At 38.9% G+C, this 26,368-nt stretch overlaps 1 protein-coding gene across 10 annotated transcripts in view; it reads right to left on the reverse strand.

Moving 5' to 3' along the window:
- The window catches only part of PDE1C (phosphodiesterase 1C), a 446,101-nt gene that overhangs the window by 61,500 nt on the left and 358,233 nt on the right, over positions 1-26,368 (reverse strand). For all 10 annotated transcript variants that reach the window (XM_039862680.1, XM_039862678.1, XM_039862679.1 and 7 more), the window contains 7 exons: positions 24,572-24,688; positions 22,686-22,826; positions 13,882-13,982; positions 11,285-11,413; positions 7,085-7,186; positions 6,413-6,533; positions 1,619-1,700 (listed from right to left, as the gene is read on the reverse strand). In XM_039862680.1, coding sequence (XP_039718614.1) covers positions 1,619-1,700; positions 6,413-6,533; positions 7,085-7,186; positions 11,285-11,413; positions 13,882-13,982; positions 22,686-22,826; positions 24,572-24,688 — 793 coding nt within the window. The remainder of the gene's footprint in view (positions 1-1,618; positions 1,701-6,412; positions 6,534-7,084; positions 7,187-11,284; positions 11,414-13,881; positions 13,983-22,685; positions 22,827-24,571; positions 24,689-26,368) is intronic.

Genomic DNA, 26,368 nt, shown 5'->3' on the forward strand with positions numbered 1-26,368 from the left:
TGTTTCTATAAAGGACCACATAGTAAATAAATATTTTAGGTTTTGTGGGCCATATTTATCACAATTGCTCATCTCTGCCACTGTAGTTCAAAAGCAGCCATCAACAATATATGAATGAATGAACATAGCTGTGTTGTAATAAAACTTTATTTACGAGACCAAGCAGTAGGCCAGATTTAGTCCGTAGGCTATAGTTTGCTGACTCTTATTCTAAAACACCAATTCATATACAGATTCTAGCCTTACTTAAAATTCTTTAGATATGCCCTCATTTCCTAAAGGAAAGTATAAAGCACATACTATTCTTAATGCAATATGTAATAAGGAACTGATTTTTTTTTTTCCAAACATGTCCCTCACTCCATCCTACTCCTTACCCATTCTGCCAGCCATATGGAACTGTTTGTAATTCCCTGACTATACTTGATTGTTTTACATTTCCCTGCTTAATATATGCTAATCCCTTGTCTGAAATGCCCTTCCAGCCATCCCTAACATACCTTTAACACATATCACCATTTACCTAGCCGCCGCTTACTTATCTCACAGGACTCAACTCAAATATCACCCCTCAACAAGTCTTTCTGGGTCTAACAGTTCATATGCTCTGTTCTGTACCCAATTATACCAGGTACAAAATTCTACCTTAGCATCTAAAAAATTTTGTTTCGTGACATCTTGACCACCACCCAATCAATACTGGTTCAACGCCTTTGAGAGCAAATGCCAGGTATATTTTGTCTTTGTTTTTTTTTTTTTTTATAACGTCTATTACAGTGCCTAGCAGTGTCCTACATCTAACAGGGGCTCAATAGATTATTACGGAAAAAATGAATAAGTGCTCATAACACAAGTAGAAAAAAATGTTGAATTGATTTGTTGAATGATTTCAGACTCTTCTAAGGTGGAGAGCACTGATGATATTTAATTTACTTATGACACTGGTACTCTCATAGCTGAGGATTTTTGTAATATATATTATGGTGCAATATATATTATGGTGCAAAAGTTATTAGCAGTGTAAGTTATCTTTACCAAAAAAATAGAGATGCTAAACAGTTTTTAAGGAAGAAGGAAGGAAGGAAGGAAGGGAGGGAGGGAGGAGGGAGGAGGAGGAGGGAGGAAGGAAAAAGGAAGGAAGGAAGGAAGGAAGGAAGGAAGGAAGGAAGGAAGGAAGAAAACATTTTTAAAGAGCCGTTCCTGGACGTAGGGTCATTCAGGAAGTGGGGCTGTTCCGCAAATGGCTAGAGGAAGCAGCATTGAGGAGAAACGCGATGGAGACTTCCAATATCGCACGCAGAACGAATCGGCTGAAATAGAATGGGCTTCCTGCCACTGATTCTTGTCATTGTCTTGGAAAGTCAAGGCCCTTATTTCTCTTGGCAGAAAATGCTAAAGACAGCGGAGTGTCCCTGTCTAATCTTCCCATGAACCAGCCACATTCTAAGGAGAAGGATGGAGAGAGTGGCTCCATCAACCCCTCAAGCCAAAACCAGGAGCACAACACAGCACAATAGAGCCTGGTTCCAAGCCAGAGAATCACTGGGAGCACTGGAGCTTACTTCCAGACACACCCCTCTGGTTTTGCCTTCCATCCAAAGGGCTGGCAAACACGTACCTACTTGTGACTGGGCAACCATGGTCGACTTTCGGTCACATAGAGGAGAAAAAGGCAGCCCCAGCTCTGCTTCTCTGTCACCCTAGAAAAACAGGAGATGAGAGTAAATTAAGAATACTAGGCTGAACCACTCAGATTTTATTTAGCATCTTTAGCTGCCACAAAGGCCACTGGCCTTTATTTTAATTATCATAATTACATCACACAATAAGTCCTTATGGGGCCTGTGTCGCTGCATAAAGGACACCGGGAGGCTGAAGCCCTCTGGGGTACAATCATTCCAGCCAACTGCAGAGGCACGTGCTGTTGTATAGAAAGCCTCATTAGGCAGCAACAGGTCCCCTGAGGAAAGAAAGGAAAACAATGTATCCTGTGGCCTATAGACAACACTGCAGTCAGAAGGCCTGTGTGTTCTCCAGTGTCTAGCATCGACTTGTGGCCTTTCTTGAGCCAATGAACCCTTCCCAGCTGTGGGCTGTGTTCAAGGCACAAATTCAAAGTGGCTCAATTTGAATTTCTTCTGCTCGTGCTACCTGAAACCATATACTGGAGAAAGTGCTTCTGGGTTCTTAACTGCAGGGCTCAGGCCATAATGAAAAGTGGACCAAACAAGAAGCAGAGTAGTAAATAACTGCTTGCGTATGTTGAGTTAGATAATAATGAAACAGGATTCTCTGGCCAATGTATTCTCAAACTCACCAAAGAGTGTGGCTATAATAAGCAAGTGCTGTGCAAAGTCTAAATAATGAAGACGGTTTTCAAAAATCTGAACTAGAAGCTGAACACTTCGGTCACACACCCAGAGGAAAGGAAACATACGTGATGTTTCTTACAGCAGTGACGCTTTGCTGATTCATTTAATGAAGAAAGAATCTGCTAACATTAATGGCGACTGACTTGGGCTTGACCTTGGCCTTTCCCCTACTAGCTGTGTGACCATGGGAAGTTTATTTTCTCTTTCTACATTTCAGTTTGATGATCTCTGTGAAAATGTGGGATAATGATCCCTACCTGATCAAGTTATGAGGAGGATTAAATGAGAAAATGCATGTAAGTAAATAGAAATAACTATGATTATTTCCCAATTGGTGTCTCTAATATTTAAGACAAGATGTAGAAACATTTAGTGAATTTGTTACATTGAATACACTGATTATAATATATGTCAACAATAAATTTATAGTAAATAAAGAGTAACACCAACCATGCTCAAAAACCAGGCCGGGTTCAAAAACCAAATGCTTTTACTTTCCATGGCGGGTACCAAAGAGAAAGGATGAGAGTTCGCACACACATCTAACATCTATGGAAAGGAAAGAAAAGGAGTAGGCGCCTGAGGAAGCTGACCCGTGGGGTCACAGTGTGCCCTGGAGACACTTAAGGGTCTCAGGAATAGTCCTGAAGCAGGTTGGCTCCTTCTGCACCCTTCTTGGTACAGACACCCCATGGGGCATAATGGCTCCTCCGCTTCCGAGTATGCCTTGCTGAGGGCTGCTCCATCCCTCAAGGGGTGTGATCAAAATGATTTACGCCTGAGCTATTTCCACTTGAGCAAGATGAAGAGAGGAAAGAATATAACGTAAGTTGTGGTTGTGCGGATGGGGTGGTGGGACAGCTCAGCCAAAACAAATAAAACCCACTCTTATTCCCCACCGAGCGGGGATACAGTTGTTTTACTGGTATATTTTCATGGGGGTGGTTGAGAAGAGATGAGCACTAACCTCTTGACTATTAAGATGTAAGCATTAATGTGGATTTTATTACTGAAAAAGTAATATTAAACAACTTCCTATCCCATGGACTTGCATATACCCACAGCTACATATCACGTACAGCCTTTGGATTTAATTGAGCTGAGTACAGTCAAATATTAAAAGCCTATTTTAAAATAGTGGTCATTGAATTCCCTTTTGAGGATACACACATTTATGAATGATAAAGAAAATGTGCAGAAATTATGAAAAAATGTACTTCTACAGGTGACGCCGATATATTTTGAATCCATAACTATTGGCCCTTGTCTCATTATTCATACAGTTTCCTCTTTACTAAAAAGGTCAATATTTTCAACCATGATAGATCAAATTTTGAAAAATAATATATAAAATACCTAAATGACATAATTAATAAGGTAAATGTATGGTGTCCTTTAAATACTATACTATGTAAGTTGGAAATATATCTACTTTTCAAGAGTCATGAACATTCACAAACATTGATTATACAGTAGGTGACAAATGAATTTCACAGTAACATCCAAACGATGAAAAAATTATTTGACCAAATTTCAACAAACCACAAACTAATTACAAAACTAGAAAGCAAAGGAACCTATTACTGGAAAATTATATAAACAAACACCTCCACCTGAAGCAACTCTTGGGTAAAAGAAAATCTACACCAAAATTAAAGAATATTTGGAAAAGAATGATTATGAACACACTGAACATCAAAATCTCTGAGATTCATGACAAGAAAAAGACAAACTCTTAGTCTTATATTTTCTAATATTAAACAGCTAGAATAAAAGTAATAAAAGTAAATGAATTGAGCATCCAACTCAGGGAGTTAGCAAAATAACAAAATAAACTCAAGCAGAAGAAATGAATTAATAAGAATGAAAACACCAATTAAGGCACTATAAAATAAAAAACAAACAATAAAATAATAAAACAATTTCATAGATAAGAGAAAAAAACACTAATATATGAAATGAGAAATAAAAATGGAAAAATAACCACAGACAGAGGAACTTAAAGAAAATGCAGGAGATGTTTGCAAAATACAAAAGTATACTGCAATACAATGGAGATGAACTTGAAGACTTTTACAACATGTATTTACCAAAAAGACAAACTTGTACCTCTTTAAGTCACTATTTCATTGAAAAACACCCTGGGGCAGTGGCTTGGGTTTACAAAATATGGTTATAAAACTAAAGATGTAACTAACTCTTTTAGCAAAGCATGGAAGGGCCGGTATTGGCATTGAAGTTATGCCCTTATTTTGAAATATAACCCAACTTCCAAATGTAATTTTTTCAAAGACTCTACAGTCCCATTGAGATTTCCCATTCGAACTGTCTGATTTAAAATCTATAGTTAACAGCTGAGGCAAAATTTCTCCTACATGGCTTACTTACAATGGCTTATGACATCTGGGTTAAAATAGTAAATCAACAAAAATAATTCACTGAATCATAATTACCAAAAAACATTCCAGTCCAGGGAGCTAACATTCCATTCCCAATAGGCCAGGAATTCAACATGGTTCTTTTCACTTTGCCTCTAGAACATTTACATTCAATTTGCAAATGTGTATGCAAATGAGGTTCCCTTTATGGGAAAAAAATGTTCACATATTTAAGTAATTTCTCATAGTCACTCTCTCACAATGAAAAAGAAAACATCATTTCAATACCTCCAACTTATGAGTTAGCTACGATCTGCCTTTGGCTGCAGATGACATACTCTTACCTGTAGGAGTGTTACTGCAAAAGCATATGATAAGGGGAATGAATATTTGGAGAAAATGTTCTCATTAATATTCGAAAAATAGCTTCTGGAAAAATAGCTCAAAATTAGCCCTCAATTAAGGATGAATTTGCAGAGTCATTCTTGTATATACAATAGAGCCACACCCATACAGCCCTAGTTCCTCACACACCATTGGGTTCCCCTTGGGAATTACACTGTGAGGCCAAGCAATGACTTTGCAAGGATGAAATAGCCATGTACTGAATAAGGTATGTCAATGTAAGAACATTCAAACCTGTAGAGAATTTATTTGAGCCAAACAGAGGAAGCAAGGTCCCAACTGACTGCGAAAAATGGTTCCTAGAATAGCAGTTTGCAGCTCCTTCTATGCATTTTGAACTAAGGAAGGTTACATGAAGGTGGAGAAAAGCAAGGTGGGGATTATGTGCTCTCTTGAAGGTGGCTTAAGAGAGGTCTGAAAAGAGGCATTTCAAAGGTATGTTAACCTAGATGCACAGAAACAATGGACAGGGCTTGCTTAAAGCGAAGATAAAATTTCACTAAAGAAGTTTTATGCCTGGGACATGACTACCCACCATGACCTGCCCAGTTAGGGACTTATGATCAGATCACCCTGTGAGATTAGTTTCCATAGAATCCCTTTTGCATCCACAGGTACCTGTTGGTGTATTCATATAACAGTTTAAGGGTGCTTGTGTATATGCATGTGTTGATATGTACTATGGATGAAAGAAATGTAGAATATTTAAAGACTCTGGGCGTTCTTGTAGAGGACACAGCCCTGTGTCTTAGACTGAAGTAACTTTGAATGTAATAGAAGAGTAGCTTCTAGTGGTTTCCTGACTCCACACTGCCACATCTGGCATTGAGACTTGACAATGTGGCTTCCCAGTTTGAAAGAAACAACCCAACCAATTATAACAGAAACGTGAGTTAAAGATTAACATCTTGATCCCACAGGGTAATGCCAAAGTTGCCATCTTTGGGTCAACCCATTAGAACAATAAATAAAAGCACTCCTCAGATGACATTTTGACAAAAGACTGACACAAGGAAATGCTTTTCCTTTTTAACTGGAAGTTCATAGGATAGAACCACCATAATGTTCTGAGAATCGGAAATTAAGTAAAACTCAAGCATTACGTGACCAGAAGGCAAAAAAAAAAAGCTGGGAACCCTCTCTCCCCAAAGAAAATTATTATAATCTCAGTCGTTCTTATCATAGCATTGTTGAAACATAAAATTCAGAAAACATACAGCGATGACAGCCCTGAGAGGAAGCATGACCACAAGGTACCTGTCTAAAGAATTCCTCCAGGAGTGACATGGTCCAGCGATGATGGAGATCCCATGCTTTTGCTGGATGGCTAATGTCTGCTGTGTGCAACATCAGGGATAATGCTTTTGGCTTCTCAATTCTGTAAACCCAAAGGACCCAAATGTATGATGACCAAACTTTTGGAACTTCAATAAGGGTTTTTAAAAAGCATTCATTTTTTTAATCTCATCTAAAACCCCATTTCAGCTGACCTGGGGGCAAAGCATCATTTTATCCTACACCTGGGATATTCATCAGCTTGGTCTCCATGCTTATTGAGCTGGACACCTCCAAAACTACTCAAAACTATTTCTGGAATGACTGCATCATTCAGAAAGATAGCAAGAACCAAGGGTCACTCGCTGACTTTCATGTGTGGCCTCTGCATTGAGCAGATCTTTGATAATTTAGTTTCCCACGGGGAAATATTTTAAATTCTAATTAGGGCAAATTGTTACTGGCCCTCTTCTTTATTTCAACCCTGAAGAGAATCTATTTGTACAAGTGTCATGCTCTCTCCTCTAAATACCCCCAGTTTATGAGACCGTTCAATAAAGTCCTCTGAAGAAGGCACGCTTTCCAAGTGCAATGATGTGGACAAGTACTAGCTCAAACACCTAGGAAAACACAGCATGTCACAGGCACACTCACGCTTCTGGCTGCTGCAGAGCAGTTTTCATCGCTTTGATTTGTTGGAAATGACAGGACATATCGGTGGCCATCACCATCTCAATTACCAAGGTCCGAAATTCCCTTTCGGGGGGACACCCACGGAGAAAAAAGGATGAAAATAAATGGAAAGTAAAAATTAGTTCAGTTTTTGCCACTTCTAATCAAAATCAGGTAATTAGTTATGGTATTTCTAATCTAACTTGAGCCTTTTAGATGGGCTTTTTAAATGAAGAGTTAATGAAGGTTAAGGATTAAGAAAATCATTGATGAGGAATATAACACGTAGAATGAAAATATCATTTGGAAAATTAACTCGGGAAAAATTCTAACAAAGGTGAAAGTGTAGTAAAGCATTCCTTTCTCAACTGAATTTAAAGTTTTAGAAAAAAACTAATTTGAAAATAATCTGAGGAGGCAGACCGATAATCCATACTACACTTTGGATATAGGTGTTTCAGCTCTAAAACCGACCGTCTCCAACAACCTCACTGCGATAGAATTACATGGAATTAACTGCTTCCATATAAGCTGCACAAGTCAATGAGTCTAACCAGTTAACTAGGCTTAAGCTTTTGAAAACACTACCACAGTCTGATACGGAACATTTCCACCACCCTCCAACCCCTTTGCAGTTCAACCCAACTTCAAACCAACTGGCCCCAGGCAGCTTTTGATATGCTTTATGTCTCTAGATCATTTGCATTTTCTAGTTTTATTATACACACACACACACACACACACACACAACTAAAAAATGCAAATGATCTAGAGACATAAAGCAGACATATGAGTATGCAGATATATGTAGGTACACACATACAGTGCTAAGTGGTATTCTGTTGTGTGAGTACCCAATTATCCATTCAACAGCTAATGAACATTTGGGTTATTAGATTCTAGCGTGGAGCTCTTAGGAGTAAAGCTGTGATGATTATTCATATACAAGTCTGTGTGTGGATATATGTTTCATACCTCTCGGGTAAATACCTAGGATTAGAATGGCAGGTTTATAAGATAACTCAGTGTTTAGAAGAACTGTGAAAGATTGTTCAAAGTGGTTGTTTCACTTTACATTTTGATCATCAGTGTATGAAAGTTTGTTTTTCTATATGTTTGTCTTCTCCACTACTGCCAGTCTTTAATTTCAGCCATTCTAAGGAATGCATATGAAGGAAATCTCCTTGTGGTTTCAATTTGTATTTCTTTTATAACTAATGATATCAGGCAACTTTTCATCTATTTATAGGCCATTTGTATAACCTTTTTCAGGGAGATGTCTGTTTAGAACCTTTCACTTTTTAAAAGTGGGTGGTTTGTCTTATTATTGAATTATAAAAGTACTTTATATATTCTAGATACAGATCCTGTGTAAGATACACATGCAGTGAATAATTTTTCCCACTTCTTGGCTTGCTTTTTTCTTTTTTACACTGTCTTAACAAAGAGCAAAAGTTTTTAACTTTGATAAAGTATAATTTATCAATTTTTTTTAATGTTTCATGCTTTTTGGATCCTATCTGAGAAAACTCCACCTCCTCCAAAGACTGCTTTATTTTCTTCCAGAAGTCTTACTATTTTAAGCTATTACGTTTGGGTCTATAATCAGTTTTGAATTAACTTTTGAGTATGATATGAGGTAAGTGTCAAAGTTATTTTTTTCTATACAGATATCCATTTGTTCCAACACAATTTGTTGAATAGACTTTTATTTCCCCACTGAACTACATTGGCCCCTTTGTCATATATCAATGAAGAATTAATTTATGAACTCTCAATTCTGTTCCATGGATCTATATATCTGTCCTTTCACTAAGAAAACACTGTTTTGATTACTGTCGCCTTATAGTATGTTTTGACATCAGGTAGTGTGGATTTTTTAACTTTGTTCTTATTTAAGATTGTCTTGTTTGCATTACTATATAAAGCTTAGAATAACCTTCCAATTTCAACATGATTCTGCTGGAATTTTGATCGAGGTTTTGCTGAATCTATAGATATTTGGGAAGACTTGCCATCTTTACAATACTGAGCATTCCACTACATGACAACAGTACAGCTCTCAATTCACTTAGGTTTTCTTTAATCAGTAATGTTCTGTAGTCTTTTGGCGAAAAAGAGTTATACTTGTTTTTTAAAGTTACTACAAGGTATTGCATATTTTTGTTGCTATTGTAAAATAATTTTTATTTCATTTTCTAGTAGTTTGCTGTTCGTCTATATACAGTTGACTCTTGAACAATGCAAGCGTTAGGAGCACCACCACCCCCTCCCAACAATGTAAAATCTGTATATTACTTTTGACTCCACAAAAACTTAACTACTAATAGCCTACAGTTGACCAGAAGCCTTACCAATAACATAGTCAAGTAACACGTTTTATATATATGTATTATATACTCAATTCTTATAATGAAGTAAACTAAAGAAAATGTTATTAAGAAAATAAGGAAAATACATTTATAGTATTTATTGAAAAAAAGTACATGTAAGTGGACCTACACAGTTTAAACCCACATTATTCAAAGGTCAACTGTATATATATTTGTACATTAACCTTATATTCTGTAACCTTGCAAGATTTGTTATTAGTTCCAGCAGCTTCTTTACAGATTCTTAAGATAGTCTACTTAGGTAATCCAGTCATTGGCTAATATGGACATCTTACAGTATTGATGAGATAAGATCAGGTATTGTCTTGTTCTCAATCTTGGGAAAAAGCTTTCAGTTTTTCACTAAAACATGACGTTAGACCGTGGCTTCTCACAGGGTTCCTTTATCAAGTTGAAGTCATTCTCTTCTGTTTCTAGTTTGCTGAGAATTTTTATCATGAATGAGTGTCGAATTTTGTCAAATGCTTTTTATGCATCTATTGAAATGACCATATGCTTTCTGTTGTTTGTTTGTTTGTTTTTTTAATATAAATGCTGAACTAACCTTGCATTCCTGGGATAAATCTTATGTATTAGATTTCCCCAGAGAAACAGAAACAATTGGATATACACATATATAGAAAGAGATTTATTATAAATTTATTATAGTAGTTTACTTCTACCTAAAGAACTTTATCATTTTTCATAATGCAGCTCTGCTAGTGATAAAGTTCTGTGTTTTTCCATTATTTGAAAATAATGTTATGACATCTTCATTATTTAAGAATATTTTCACAGGATGTAGCATTTTGTATCAACATTTTTTTCTTTTAGCACTTTAAAGGTGTTATTCCATTGTCTTCTGTCCTCCATGACTTCTGACGAAAAACCTACTGTAATTCAAATTACTCCCCTGAATATAATGTGTCATTTTTCTCTAATTTTATCTTTGACTCTTGGTAGTTTGACTAAGTGTGTAGGTGTGTTTTTCTTTGAATTTGTCCTGTTTTACGTTTGCTGAGCTTCTTTAAGCTATAAATATACATCTTTCACCATATTTGGTAAGTTTCCAACTATTATTTCTTCAAATATTTCTTTTGCCCCATTCTCTCTGTCTTCTCTTTCTGAGAATCCAACTGTCCTTATGTTTGACCACCTGAAATTGTCTCACAGGTTCCTAAGCTGCTCATTTTTAAAAATCTTTTTCTCCTACTTCTTCAAATTGGATAATACTGATTGATATTTTCTGAACTGATTATTCTGTCTTCTTCAACGTGCTACTAAGCCAATGCAGTAAATTTTCAATTTAAATATTTTTCAGTTCTAAAATTTTTATTTGTTCTTGTTTATAGTTTATTTCACTGCTTAAATTTTACTGCATTTTATTATAAGCATATTTTCCTCTATTGACACCCCTTCAAAACTTGTCTGATTTTGTTCCTTCTCTAGAGCCCTCAAATCATTGGTGGTTGTGTGTGTTCGTTTGTATTTTGTCTATAGTTTATAGTTGTTATTTGCAAGAGGATTGGTTTATTAGCAGCTAATCTGGCTTATTGAAAGTGGAATTCCATATTATTCCACTTCGAAATAAGGTAAATACCTGGTAAACATTAATTTACAAAGGTCCTAAAGAGTCAAATGCACTTATGTGTCCAACAGAATATGTTGGATATTAAAACTGTTTTCCCTCAAAGACACAGAATACTAACATGTTATCTTTCAGTTAATGGATTTCTTCAAAGCAGCATACTTCATCTCTCCTCACAGTTCCTTTCCTGGCCTCCAGATCTCTCCCTTGTCTCATACTTACCTCCAGTCATCCTTTGAGAGGTTGATCAAAATATTCATTTCCTCATCCTCTTGAAGAAGCCGATAAGCTGCACTTAAATGGTGATTTTCCAATACAGACCTATCGTTGTACAGAATAGCTGGGTCGGACCTGAACAGGAAGCCAAGTGAAGTAATTTAGGATGTTAAATGGTTGAGATTTTTCAGGTAACTCTCTCAAGCTAGAAGGTATCATCTCTTTTTCCTGTGTTTAGCAATTATCTTTACCTCCATGCCATTCATATTAACCAAAAAGTGAAAACACTGCAAATTATCAATCGATATATGTAGGGCATTTTAATATCACTATGTAGAGGTAAAATATGTGATATCTAACCACAGAACTCTCTGAAAACTTTTTTAATCAGATCTCAATTATCTGTACTAGTAGCAAAAGTAATTTTTTTTTTAAATGTGGGTCAAATCAAACTTCTTTATATTTTCTGGAACAACTTAATTTTTACTCAATAAAAGAATTTATTTTAGCTATAATTCTCTGAACACATGCCACCTGGCAAGTACAGTTTGCAAGTTCCTCTGGTAGTATCTTAATCTTAAACTTTTGCCATATAGAAGCAATACATGGAAAATTGAGAGTAAAGAATATAAAAATGACGTGACAATTGTTAGTCGCTTTCACAAAGACCATTCCACAGCTGAATGACACCAAACACAAAGCTGTATACCATTTCCATATGCTTAATTGAGTGAAATCCTAAATTATTACATCTTATTTGTTTTTCATCAAGGAAGATGCGTCCCAGGGATGTAAAGTGAGTCTCAGGGATGTAAAGAGCCCCATGGTGGCTAAGTGTCAGGGCTGGAATGGGGGTGAGATCGCCTGACAGCTGGGCCGTGCCTCCCCAAGATAACTTCTGTTTGTCATTGGCCAAACTTTGGAATTTGTCTAGCATGCTTTTAAAGTGTTAGACTTAGCATACCATCAAAACAACAAAGAACTTGGTCGCAGACTTAGTTTTCTGAATGGGGAGCACACAGGCTAAGATGCTTTAAAGCTCTGTTAAAGAAGGCCAGTGTTTATATTTCATGGTAAACCAAGCCTCACTGAAACCCACTCCTATGGTGAGAGCACAAAACATGCAAATTTTGAGGTAAAAGATCTGATCTAATACCTGTTAGCCAAGTAAGGCACCAATTTGTGTATTGTGTGACATTAAGCCATTTTCAAATTCCTGTAATTAAGCCATTTCCTCTGCATGGCGACGGGGTTCTGATGTTGGTGTCTAGCCAAGATCCATGAACAGTTGCCCCCCCACCTCTCTTCCTCAGTGGGTGCTGTTCACCGCCTTCTCTGTCCTCAGAGCCAAAGACCCACTCGTGGATATCCACTCCACAAAGCTGCTCTGTGGAATTCCCTGTGTTTAAGGACCTTGCAACAGAACTACAAAAGGCTGTTTTGCAGCCACTGAGACCACGCTCTGTGAGGAGGGAGGAGGCAGTAAATGAAGAGAATGGCTTCCGTCCTTTTGTCAACTTTCATTCTATTGAACTTCCCCTTCTGAACACAGATCGGACGATATCTTCTTTTGTGTCCGCCATAATTAAGTGTTGGGTTCATTAAATACATGTGGATTGATTTATGAACACGAACCGATCTGAAGTGTGCACCTGCTTTTTCAAGTGAAATCAGCGAGTATTTATTTAGTGTTAAACTCTCGCCTCTATCCACTGTATGCTTTCTCTTTGCCTCGCCACCTCTCCCCAAACACTAGCTTCTTTTGGTTCCTATGTCAAAGCCCAGTTAACCCTGAGAGAATCTGTCAGATTCTCTCCAGTTCCACATCAATGTCTTAAGAGAAAATAAGTTCTTAGTGCAGGAGAGGGCAGGCAAGGTTTCATCTTAAATGGAAATAACCATTGGTACTGCTCGCCTGGAATTCTGTGCTGAGAGGAATACTAACATCTGTAGCTAGTAAGAAAAAGTACCAAACTGATTGGAGCTGTCTGCTATAGTCCAGAGGTTCAGAGTAGAGCACTTGGACCCATAATTAATACCCTCCCCACAGAAGTCGGCATTTACCTGTGCAATTCATGAGGGAGGGTGCATAGGTAGCCCACGGTGAAAGTGGCCTACATGAGACAACCTAGCTCCTTAAGCCCTGTGCCAGGGAGGGATGCAAACACTGAGCAAAACACAGATGAATCAGGAAGAAGGACAAGAGCATCGCCAGAATCCCAGAGATCAGAGGGTAAGAAGGCTCGGTTATTGTTCATGTCAACAGAAATACTCCAATCTTTGCCCATCCTCACCTCTACATAAACCGTTCCATCTCCATTAAAAATAGGTAGAGTACGCATAGTACATACATAAATAACAAATAGCTACTGTTAGTATAGAAAAAAAAAGTTCCAGATTAGATGTGAATAAAATATGAGAATTAGGAGCAGATGGCTTCTTGATCGAAGCTGACCAGGCTGATCTTTTGTTTAAAAGTTCATTTTTTTCAGAAACTCAAAATAAAGCAAACATGCAAAAGAAAGGTGACTACACCCTTCCAGCTTATAAAACTCTACCCCTGCCCCCTCTTGCTTCTTCTCCAAACACTTCAACGTCCTCACCGGGTCTGAATGTGGAAATTGTTGGTGGTTCCGGTGTGCTCATAGTCATGGATGGCAGCTGAGAAGATTATAGCAAAAATCTCCAGCTCCGTCAGCCAGTTCTGAAAGGGAGATTACAGAGCAATCAGATCATCTGTCTCTTCGTCAAAGTCTTCAGCTTGCTGACAACACACCCACATTTCTGCCTTTCCACCCTGCAGCTGCCAAGCTATCACCAAACACATGTTTTCTGACAAACAGAAATAGGGTTTTTTTCTTCTGTGAGGACACTAGGGGACATGTGATTTGAAAACAGCATGCCCAGCAAGGTGGAAACATCTAAAGAGGAGTTTTATTTTTCTCAAGGAAGCAAAAAATAATGAACATGCAGACTTTAAAAGACTCACTGCATCCTCTCTCAAATTCCAAATAAAGTTCCTAGTTAGATACTGAAAAATATATATAAAATTTTAATACAATAGCATAAGAACTAAGAGTAACAGAAAACCTAATGCCTATGTGCCAGAAGGTGGACAGGTAGAGGCAGATGGAAAGATAACACCTGGCCTTCCTCCCTATGCATGCTAACGTTGGAAGAGACCTGTCCCCACCCACACCACCAAAACTGGCTGTGGTTCAATGGTCCTCAAAGTGTGTTGCCTGGACCAGTAGAGTTGGCACCACCTGGAAGCATGTTAGAACTGCAAATCCCACCCAATCCCATTGAAACAGAGACTCTGGGTTGTGGTCCACCAACCTGTGTTTCCCCAAGCCGCCCAGATAATTCTGATGCATGCCAGAGTACGAGAACAGCTGTGTTTGAAGCTTTCTTAACTGACTTCCATTTCAGAGACTCTCTGAATTCACTGATGCCTCTCGTCCCTCTGTAAACCACTCTACTCGATGCCCACATGCTAGAACACCCATGGCTGTTCGCTTGCCCTTCGGTGCCCTCTACTCACTTTGGTTACTAGTTGAACTGATGCTTACAAGTTTCAGTGTGGTTTATTACAAACACTGTTTTGACAAACTGCACTTATCCTAATTACATATGATATAAACAAATAAAATATGAACACAAAAATGGAATTATGTCCACGGAACCCAAGTTTAATGCCTTAAAGCAATCACTAAAAGAACTGTTGTCAAAATAGCTGTGACAACTGTGAAAGAGTAGAAAACAATTATAAAAATATAGATAGAGTCTGCACTCGGTTTGCTTCATGAGTACCTTTAAGTTTCTATGACACCCTGAAGAAATGAAACTAGAAATCTTAGATGTGCAGGGTTAATACTAGACAAATATGAGTACCCAGGTCAGCAGAATTCAGAAAGCAGCCTGGGGTCTGAATTAAAGATTAGTAAATAAAATACATTTATTAGACTTAAGTCAACACAAAATGATTTTTAAATGAACAGATCAATTTTTAATAATTCTCACTTTAATTTTTTTTCCACTTAACGACTAATTTGGGGTTTCATCTAAGAAATTTCCTGAGAATTATTACTTGAGGATGGCTAAGGGACAAAGAAATAAACAAACTACATACAACCCATGAAAAAGAGACTTCATAGTTAGGGAAAAAAATAAGCATAGTAATAACTCGGAGTGGGGGAAGGGGGAAACTATGCTTTAGAATATGATTTCTAGCAAAATCCAGCATGAAATGTCAAGAAATTTTTTGGCATCCTTCATAATATGCCTCGGAAATATAAATTGATGTACTAGGACCAGAAAGACATAAAGTGAAAACAGACTAAGATGAAAAACAAACAAAATTAAATGGGTAAAATAAGTAAAAATTAGAAGAAAAATGAAGCTGCAAAACCCATCCTGAAAGTAGCGAGGGGCCTCCCCCTCAGGGTTAACACTTGGGGAGCTCACTCGTGTCAGGCCTGTTTACACATAAAAACTTGCGCAAAACACGCAACTCCCCATTTTACAGATGAAGAAACTGAGGCTGGAGAGGTTCAGTAACTTAACCAAGGTTTGACAAGCCACGCGACATCACTCCAGAGTTCCTACTCATAATCTCTAAATCTTATTTCCTTTGAGTCACTGTTCATGTGTTTACTCAATTTTGTGTAAAACGATATAGGTATAATTTTATAGTACACATTTTCCTTGATATTTTCCATACATATTTTTTTCCATTTTAGCAATGCCTTTCTTTTCTTCCCCAACACCCTGTCCCCACCCACCACCCATCTGCCCTGATACCCACTACCCACTCTCTTCTCCAAGCTCAGTCAAAGTTAATTTAACATTTTAAAATAAGATTGTGAATGAGAGACAGCATACCATCTAAACGAATCTGAATCACAGAGCATCAGCCCCACCAGCAGAAGGTGTCTAAAAAACTACATAATTACAGTTCTCATGTTACAAATACCAGCATAAATTCCTCCCTTACCCAAAATACTAACAAAATCCTATCTTAGGTATAACCCACTCCTAACATACACCAAAACAACAAATGATTATTAACAAACCTACAACAACAACAAAAGTAAAACCATCACCTTTAACACTCATTGTAACACCCTGGCTTTCAACAACCTCTGTGGATGCTTAGAATCAGTTTTGCTGTTTGAGGATAAGGGAAGAGAGAGATTGTATCTGACAAAAGAAGGAGGAGGCAGGGGAGGGAAGGATAATGAGGAGGAAAGGAGGGTGGGAAGGAGGGAGGGAGGGAGAGAGGAAGGGAAATAGCTTCACGCATGAGGGACATTTAAGAAGGGCCTTGAAGATTGGACGGAGCAGAAGATGGAAGTGGGAATGTTCAGAAGAACGATCGATGAGCAAGTCCCAGTGGCGAAAGCTGACTCGCTGCGAGAAAGGACTTGATTCCCGGCGGTGGAGTGGGTGTCAGGGCTCATTAGGGCCTTGTTATCTCAGGCATTAAAAGCCAGGTGAGGAACATAAACCAGATTCAACAGGCAGTGAAATTTACAGGCGAGGGGGTACTATGGTTAGCACACCACGGAGAGGGAGAAATCAGAGCCGTGTTTTGGGATAAGAGAATCTTTACAGGATGTATAGGCGGTGAGGAGGTAGACTCCCCATGGCTTAGCGATTAACTGAATGAGCGGAGCAGACAGAGGCTGCCATCAAGGAGAACGATGAATTAAAGATGACCCCAACACTCCTAGCCTGAGTGGCAGAAACAGTGGGGGTGGTATTAGATGACATCATTAACAGGAACAGAGAAAGTGGGAAAAGCTATTTTGAGGGAAATTGAGCTTCATATTCTAATACAGCTCATATTTCCTTGCTTTTTCCAACTTAATTACTATGAACCCACATGGTTTTATGACAACCCATAAGAAGTCAGAAATTTAAGTCCCACATGAATATTACTCCAGATTTATCAAACTGCGACAAGGTACGAGCCACGGACTCTGTCGGTATTTTACTACCTACAAAATATGAGTGTCACAACTAATTCAATGACAGGGAGGCCTTGACAACCGGTGGTAATGGTGGCCTTGTGTGTGACAGAAGGTGCAAGCCATGCGTATGTATATGCACAGGGGCAGACGGGGGAAGGGGAGGCAGTGGAAACTGAAGGCAAAAGGCATGGCAACTTCCCGCTGCTAAAGAAAATATTAGAAAATTGAGACTCTGACATGTGAACGACAGAGTTTCTTTAGCGATCTGCTCCCACCCCTATATTAGTTTTCTATTGCTGTCTTAACAAATTATCACAAACTTAAGGCTTAAAGGTCCACTCCTGGAAAAAAAAAAAAATTTAAATCATTTCTTCAATTTAATTTATTTATTTATTTATTTATTTATTTATTTTAAAAAGATCCCCTCCCATTTATTGGTGCACAACTGTGGAATTCAAAAGGCATCACGGTGTGGCTGGACCTCACAAGGCCGAAATCAAGGCGCGTTCCTTTCTGAAGCTCTGTGGGAAAAGTCTGTTTCCAGGTACTTTCAAGGCATTAGTGGATTCATTTCCTTCACACACTTTCCACTTGACACCCTCCATGTTCAAGTTAGCAATGGCTGATCGCACCCTCCTCTCACGTCTACATACTTCTTGTCTGTTAAGTGCTCAAGTGATTATATTAGGCCCACTTGGAGAATCCAGGATAATCTCCCTATTTTAAGGTTCTCTGATTAGTAACTTTCATTGTATCTGCCAAGTCCCTTTTGCCATATAACGTAGCACGTTAACGAGTATGAAACCAGAAGGCAACGGTCATGCAGGTCAGAACTCTGTTGACTACAAACCCTAATAAAATTACTCAGCACTCTTCCACCAGGAGGCCACTTAGCTGTCCTCAGTGTTTCCCTTACAAATATGATGACGTCATATCCGATCAAAAGAACAAGAGACACAGTTTCTCTCTTCTTAAAAAAAAAAGAAAAGAAAAGAAGAGAAAAATGAATGGCACCTCGCCCAACAAAAGCAATGAAGGGGCCAAGGTCACCTTTGGAGTTTGGACTCTTGACCTAAATCAAAAGCAGACTAGAGTTCAGAGTCTGATTCCTAGCTATTCAATCAACAACTCTTCAATCTAATTCTGTTCAAGGATTGTTCTCTTACGAGTGAGCAAAATAAATCTGAAGAGATTGAAGCATCTTCTAGGCATCCAAGTTAAGCAATAATGAGTAATAAAAACAGATCGCAGTAAGTTGATGTTGAGGCCCAGACATCACTTTGTCAATGGGATGTTTTGATTCTCTACGTGTCTTACAGTTTATAAAACTAAAATGATTTAAAGCATGCTCCCCCTCTCGGTTTGTAATGAAAGGTTAGAGTCACAATATGTTCTCCATTCATCAGAATGCTCCCCACTGTTTTTGTGAGCTTGCGATGAAAGCAGTTTGTTTTCAGCTGCATTTCCAAGACAGAGTGGGCGGGAAGTAGTTTCTATATTTAAGAATTATTCTGAATATGGCCTGAATTGATAATGAAAATTCAATGGCAAATGAGCTCACTTAAGAACAGTATGCGGTACATAATGATCATTGGCTGCTACGATATGACATTTATGTTCATGACAACTTGCAAGAGCGTAAATGCTTGGGAGCTTTTCTTCGGGGCTAAAAAAGACTGTGTATGATTCACCTTCACATCTCCATAGTACGCTATATACAGTAAGCACTAACTAAATACATGTTGAATAGATGAGTCCGAAGTACATTTTCACATCTATTTTGATCCTCATTACAATGTTCCGAAGTATCACATGAGGCCACTGAGGTGTAAGACTATCGTGGCTCCTTTTTGGCCACTGGCATCACAGAAGCATGGCTATATATTGAAACACTTGGCCCTAGAGGTCACACTTGGGACCCAACCCTGGCTCAGCTTCTACATTTGTTTACTAGGGCTGGTGTAACAAAAGGCCATAGACGAGGCAGCTGAAATAACAGAAACTTCTTTTCTCACAGTTCTGGAGGCTACAAGTGCAAGATCAAGGTTCTGGCAGGGTGAGTTTGTGCTGAGAACTCCCTTCCCAGCATGCAGACGGCCACCTTCTTGCTGTGTCCTCACATGGTCTTCCTCTGTGCATGTGCGTGTCTGTGCCTTCATCTCCTCTTCTTATAAGGACACCGGTCATATTGGATTAGGGCCCAACCGTAAAAGGACCTCATTTTACCATAATTACCTCTTTAAAGGCCCTGTCTCCAAATACTGTCACATTCTGAGGCACTGGGATTTAGGACTCGACATGTGAATTATATTCTTTCATGACAGACACTTTATGACAAGGCAATCTTAACTCTGATAATGAATTTCTTCCTATGTTTCTACTGAATTTGTGTCATTTTCTCGTTGGTTGATTTATTTATATAATCTGGATCTTAGTCCTTGTTCTCTATATATTTTCCTCAAGTACTTCATTATGATGATGTTTTTTATCCTACAGTTTTAATTTTAATATAGTCAAATTAATCAATATTTTGTTACATAACTTTTGTGTTTTGAGGCTTACTTAAGAAAGAATTTCTTTTTTCAAGGTTTAAACACATTCTCCTATTTTTTCTATTATGATCGAATTTTTATTTTTATACTCACATCTTTAATTATTTCATCTGATATTTGATGAACGATTGGAGGAGGTAGGACAAAAACATCATGTTTTCCAAATGAACAACTGTCCCCAAAACATTTTTCGAACCGAGCGATTTTCCCTGTACTGTTGTCGTCTGTAGACATGTCCTCACCTTTCCCCCTGCAATTCTTTCTCCATTATACTCTAGTCAGTGTTCCATCCTTCCCAGACCACTGGGACTGTTCATGTCAAGGGCACCAAAGGCTTCCACGTTGCCTAAGGCAGTGATTACTTACTTCTCTGTCTTCATCGTACTTGACTTTTTGTCACGTCCCACACGATTTACCATTCTCGTTTGAAGCACTGTCTTTTTCTGGCTTCCATGTCTCCGTACTCCTTTTTAGTTACTACTGCTGACTCTAATTCTTTACCTTCATTTTAAACTTTGGACTGCTCCAGGAGTCACTGCAGAGCGCCGCCTCCTTCTCCAGCCACATGCTCTCTTTAGATATTCTCATCCGGTTCTGTGTCTGATGTGATATTGATATGCCCATTGCCTGATCCACGTGCCTATCCCTGATCTATTTCCAGAACTCTACACTCATTTCCTTTTCTTCCAGCCTAACATCTCCTCATTGATGTTGGGTAGGGATCTTAAACTCAATATGTCTAACTCAAAACTTTCGATCTCCCTTCCCCCAAGGTCTGCTTTGCCACCAGGCTCTCTCATCGACCCTGTTTATCAAACCAAAAATCTAAGATGTACTCTTGATTCCCTTCTTTAAGGTTCCAAATTCTACTTACCACCCAATTCTTTGAATGCTACTTCAGAAACAGAACTTTTTGTCCCTATATCCCAGCGATGTCCTTCCTAGTTCAGACTACTACCATCTCTCCAATAGACTTCTACAGCTCTCCTGTGTAAAGGCTGCCTCAAGATCTATTCTCCACTAGAATACTTTCCTAACCTTTATCAGGTTCGTCACTCTCCTGTCTAAGCTCTTTGGTGGCCTCGCACTGTACTTAGAACAAAATCGGAACTCATTACCCGGGCCTACAAAGCCACATTGAGCCTGGCTCCTGCCTTCTTCTCCGACCTTATGCTGTACCACTGTCCCCCCATGTGCTTTTGCCACCACGCTCACTTTATTTCTGTTCCGTGAATGCAACAAAGCTGCTCTCTCACAAGGGACTTTGTACTAATCCTTCACTAACACTGCTGGCATACTCTTCTTCAGTTCTGAGCATGAGCCTAAAATCACAACCATCTTAGATTAAATCTTACCTCTGGAAAGAGGCTTCTTCTGACTACCTAACAGAACTCCCAGTTTTCCTTATGTGGGTGCCCAGTTTTAATTCTCTGCAGAACACTAGTGATATTTCCTTGTTTATTTTTGCACTGGTCTTTTATCTGTAGCCTCTCGCTAGAACGTAAGTTTTGTAAGAGCACTCTGTAAAAAATAAGTGCTCTCTGAATATCTGGGCGTAGTTTTTGAAATTCCAATCAATTCCATTGATAGATCTATATTGGCACCAATACCATGCTGTTTTTATTACTATTGCTTCAGTAGATATTTTAATATCTAGTAAAGTAAGAATTATTCAACCATACACATTGTCTTTTTCAAAATTGTTTTTTAAGGTTGTAAAATATCTAATTTACATAAATTTCGGACTCAGCTTACCATGTTTCATTTTAAATCCTATTCGAATTTTTATTGGAATTGCTTTGAACTTATAGATTAAGGAAAACTGACATCTATATAATACTGAGGCTTTGCATTAAAAATATAGTGTATTTCTTCATTTATTTAAGCCTTATGTTTATACCCTTCGATTTAGTTTTACAGTTTCCTTTTTATCAGTTTTGAAGTAAAACTTCATAGGTAAGTTACAGACTTTAACTGCTGAGTATGTATGTTTTTCTGTTACACTTCGTAATCTCCAGTGTTGAGGCAGCTATTTTATTCAGATCTTATTGAGGTCTTTTATTTGATCTAATAATTTAGAGTTGGTTTTCTTGGTTTTTTTAAAGGAGATGATCAAATTATTTTCACAGGATGCTTCTTCAACTTTTTCAGATACCATACACATGCACTGAAACCTTCAGAAAAATTCTCGAGAGCAATATTAAGATGGATATCCCCACTTTGCTCCATGTGTTCATGGAACCGCCATTAACTATGACATTTGCTGTAAGTTTCTGGCAGACACTCTTTATCACATCAAACAGGTTCCCTGTGTGGTGTTTCTGTAATTTAAAAAAGAGCTTTTTAAATAATATTTTTAAGAAATCAGCTTTACATTAAGGAAGAACTGAAAATCGATGAGAGAGGTGGGGGAAACCCTGTAAAGTTTTAATAACAACAATTTCTAACTGGTGAGTTTCCTTTATGAGGCAGACAGAGCGCTTCACATTGCTGATGCTTTATTCTTGTCACGGTACTTCTTCTGCAAGATAGACCATTCTTCGCCATTTTAGAAATGAGGAAATCCTGACTCAGAGACTCAAGCAATTTATCATAGGTCACAAAATCTAATCAGCAATTAAACAAGGATTTATATCCAACTATATCTAGCTCCACAGCCCACACTCTTCCCACTGTATTCCATTTTTAATACGGAGAGATATTAGAGCAAATCTTCAACATGCCCTGCAGAAAAGATAACAAATGTGTACTGGGTTTATGGACTAAAGCATAACCACACCCAAAGAATGTCTATCTTGATGCTGATTCTGAAGATTTCAAAGTAAAAAGTCTTAGTGACCTGGGTGTTCGTGTCATCCCAGAGGTCCTGTGCATACTTACCGCTACTCCTGTCTTATAGAGGAGGTAATGCACCGTCTGTGTAACATCGGCAGCATGCATTAAATTGTGGTAAGGATTTTTATGCTTGCTGTAGCCTACTTCCAGGGCCTCCACAAACGAGACAAGTGCAGAAATGGGGATCTGAAACAGAGCGGTAACGTGAATTAGCTAGTGACTGAGTAGCCTCAGTGAGGGGGAGAGTTTACCCGGGATAGTCCCAAAGGCATTTAGGGCACAAGGGTATGGGTTCATTTCTCTTTCAAGCAAAAGTTCTGGTCTTTTATTTCTTGAGAAGTAAATGAACACATACTATGCAGCATATCTCACTTATGACGAAACATAAAGTGCACCAAGATCTTAAGTCACTAAATGACAAACATAAGCCACCACCTCCCGAAAACGGTGCCCTTTAGAAAAAACGACTGTATCCACTGACACATGAAAAAAAAAAATGTGATCGTCTGTTATCACGAGGACAGAAACAGGCTATATTCTTATATCTATTACTTGACAATTTATTATAGGCGCCCTGCAATTTAGAATAATATTTCCAATTAACCTAATTGCTTTTCTGTCTCAAAGATGTAAAATATACATATCTTCTTTTTCTATTTGGCAGAAAGTAAAGAACGATCGCAAAATATCTGTACGGAAAAAAAAGAACCCTTAAATCAGTCACCGTGTTAGTCTTCTGGATCAACTCCTTGGTTTAGGGTAAATTGTCAAGTATAAGACTGAGGGAAAAGGATTGTTAGTTCTAGGAGACTAACAATCACATCAGTAAGAAAAAAATAAGGAAAACATTACTGTAATGCAGTGTGAGAGTCCATAACATGTTCTTCCTTGGGCACATTCTTCCTTATCTACTATTTGCCAACCTCTAAAAATGTAAATCATGCCTTTAGATGTCAGAGAGTCACTCAATATCATTTTTAAAATGAGGATCCAAGAAAGCTATGTTCTTTGGGAGATCTATGTTTGTGAGAGATCTCTGAACTGCTGAAATGCTGGGCAAAGTTGTGTATGTGTGCACAGAGCTTTGTTCTGAGGAAAAGGTCTCGGGCATCTACCGAATTTTCGAGCAGGTTTCTGATGCAAAAAAATTAAGGACTGCTGCCATAAAGTACTGATGGCTATGTAAGAAATACAGCCTCAAATATGCAGTCCTTCAGAGAGCAGTAAGGAACCATGCTGTCCTGAGCACTCGATATATTAAAAAGGCATCATTTTCCAGAGGCACAGCCATAGTGTGAAAGAAGAATGGGGAGCATAATAGAGCAGATGTCAGCAGATGAATTCCTGAGTTCCCGGGAGAACCCAGCTGCCCTCCAGAGTCCATGGAATTAGAGGCCGAGAGGACTGAACACTGAGAACGTTTCACGCTCTTTACTTAAAGTCGAAGAATTAATTTGAATCATGAATGGCTGCGCAATACCAATGATCTGTCACAGATGATAAGTAAGAGTATTTGTCAGCATCTGAGTCAAGGGGCGGGGAATAAAGTTTGCAGAGACAGTAGACACATGCTCTGTCTCCATTACCGTCTCCTCGGGGTGGAAAGAGATCATCCGTGAAATCAGGCTGAAATGAGACCTGTGGGCAGAGCCATGGGGAGCTCTGCTAGTTCAGGCTTCGGGCGATGCTTCTAGGAAGACTGGGATCGAAACGTGTGGCCCCAGCTTTATGCCGGCCAATGCGCCCCACCAGGAAGGGGAGTAACAAAAGGTTCCTTCTACAGAGGAGTTCACATCTGCGACTGTCCGGACAATACAGCCCAAGTTACCCAGTGCAGGATTTGTTCTACGTTAAATGGATTCCCTAGGTCTTAGCTCCAAAGTCGCGCAAGGATGGACAAAGGTGTGCATTTTTTTTAATGAGGCACTGACCTTGAAACGGCTGATCAGATCATAACGTGTGAGTAATTCATAGAAAATGAATTTCAGTGCGTGATCCCCACTGGCTTCATTGAGGGAAAAGACATCAAAGGACCACTTGTCCACATCCTGCAGGAAGGGGCGGAGGAGAAGAACACTTTAGTCCACAGCCACTCACTCAGCTACAGATCGCCTTGTGGCGGAGGTGGCCTGCAGCCCTCGCCCGGGACTTCCCAGCCCAAGACCCTAACGCCCTTTCCACTCCCAGAGTTTCTCCAGCCTGGCAGACCTATGTAGCATTTACTGATAAAATATTAAATAGTCTTATTATTAATAACAACACCTATAATTTATTGAGCGCCTATCATATGCTAGGTGTTAATGATCAGTGATAAAAATGTAATTTATTCCGAAAACAACTCTAAGTGTTACGTATTATTAGTAACTGGGAAGTTACAGAATTTCCCTGAGACTCATCACAAGTGAGTGTTAGGGGCACAGGCGAGGCCAGAACACTGGTGCACGCTCACCCAACACTTCCGCTCATGCTCTTTCCAGTAGGTCCTTCCATTACGACTGCCGAATTTCAAATTTTTAATTCTCCCGGTGATAACCTAGGGTGCCTGCCTACTCAACTTCTCCCCAGGCCCCTGAGACCATTCACTGACTTCCTCTTGGTCCACAGTTGAAAATGTGGCCCCCCTTAAATGTGTTTGGAAACATGCATTATATAGAAAACAAAATAACATGTCACTTCAGTCCAAACTTCTGAGTGGAACCCAAGGAGAAAGCCTTCGTTTCACAGGTCAGAAAAATGTCACCACTCTGGAGTCACTGATCTGGGGATCTAGGTCTCAACTCTGGCAGTCACTGTACTAAAAAGAGGAAAACCGAGAGCTAAGCTGAGCACATTCCTCATATACTGTTGTGTCTGAAGCTGAATTTGGCTATAAATAGCTCCTCCAAAAGATATGTAAACCTTGTCCGATGTGCCTTTGACATAACCAGCTATTTTTATGTGTAAACAAAGGTATGTTTAACCAACAGATAAAGCAAGAGTCATTTGGTTTCTCATTGTGATGAGGGTCTCCCCTTCAGTAAAGAAAGTCCAGGCAAGGTGTCAGATGATGCCCTGGAAGTGACCTGAGCTATCAGGAACTACTGGCTTGAGTGGCTCTCACCTCGGCCCTCACCATATCCTAACATCCACCACCCATCCCAATCCTGTCCCTCTCCAAACATCCCAACTGTCAAGATCATCCCAAGGACATCAAGGGTCTCTCTCATGGACGCCAGGAAACAGAAAAAACAAACTATATATGAAGAAACCCAAAAAGGGTTTCAGACTTTATTGCTTCAACGCTTACTTAGTGGTAACTTCACCTCAGTTTTCAATAATTTCTCCTCCATTATAATAACTAAAGAAATAGCTCCAAGTATTGAGTACATTTTCTGTGTCAGGCACAGTATAAAGTTTAGACATTCGCTTGTAAACCCTCAGAACTCTAGAAATAGGTGTTGCTCTCCCCAGTTTGACAACCTCAGAGAGATGAAACGAAGGGTCTAATGCCATTCAGTAGCAGAACCAGGTAACAGACCCTCTGACATCATTGCCGACATCATTGCCGACAGGTAACAATGTAGACTCAATGAATATATCCTGTGACTCAGGCCATAGATAGTGCGGACATTTAAGATTAACCCAAGACCTAAAACTTCGCCTTGACGATTACAATTGTCCTGACCATTGTCTGACCATTAGTCCTAAAAAAAAAGTCCACTGACAACTTAGTAAGTGGGAAACCACTT

This window comes from Pteropus medius, unplaced genomic scaffold (genome assembly GCF_902729225.1).
Source record: "Pteropus medius unplaced genomic scaffold, Ma_sr-lr_union100, whole genome shotgun sequence".
Classification (NCBI taxonomy): Eukaryota; Metazoa; Chordata; class Mammalia; order Chiroptera; family Pteropodidae; genus Pteropus; species Pteropus medius.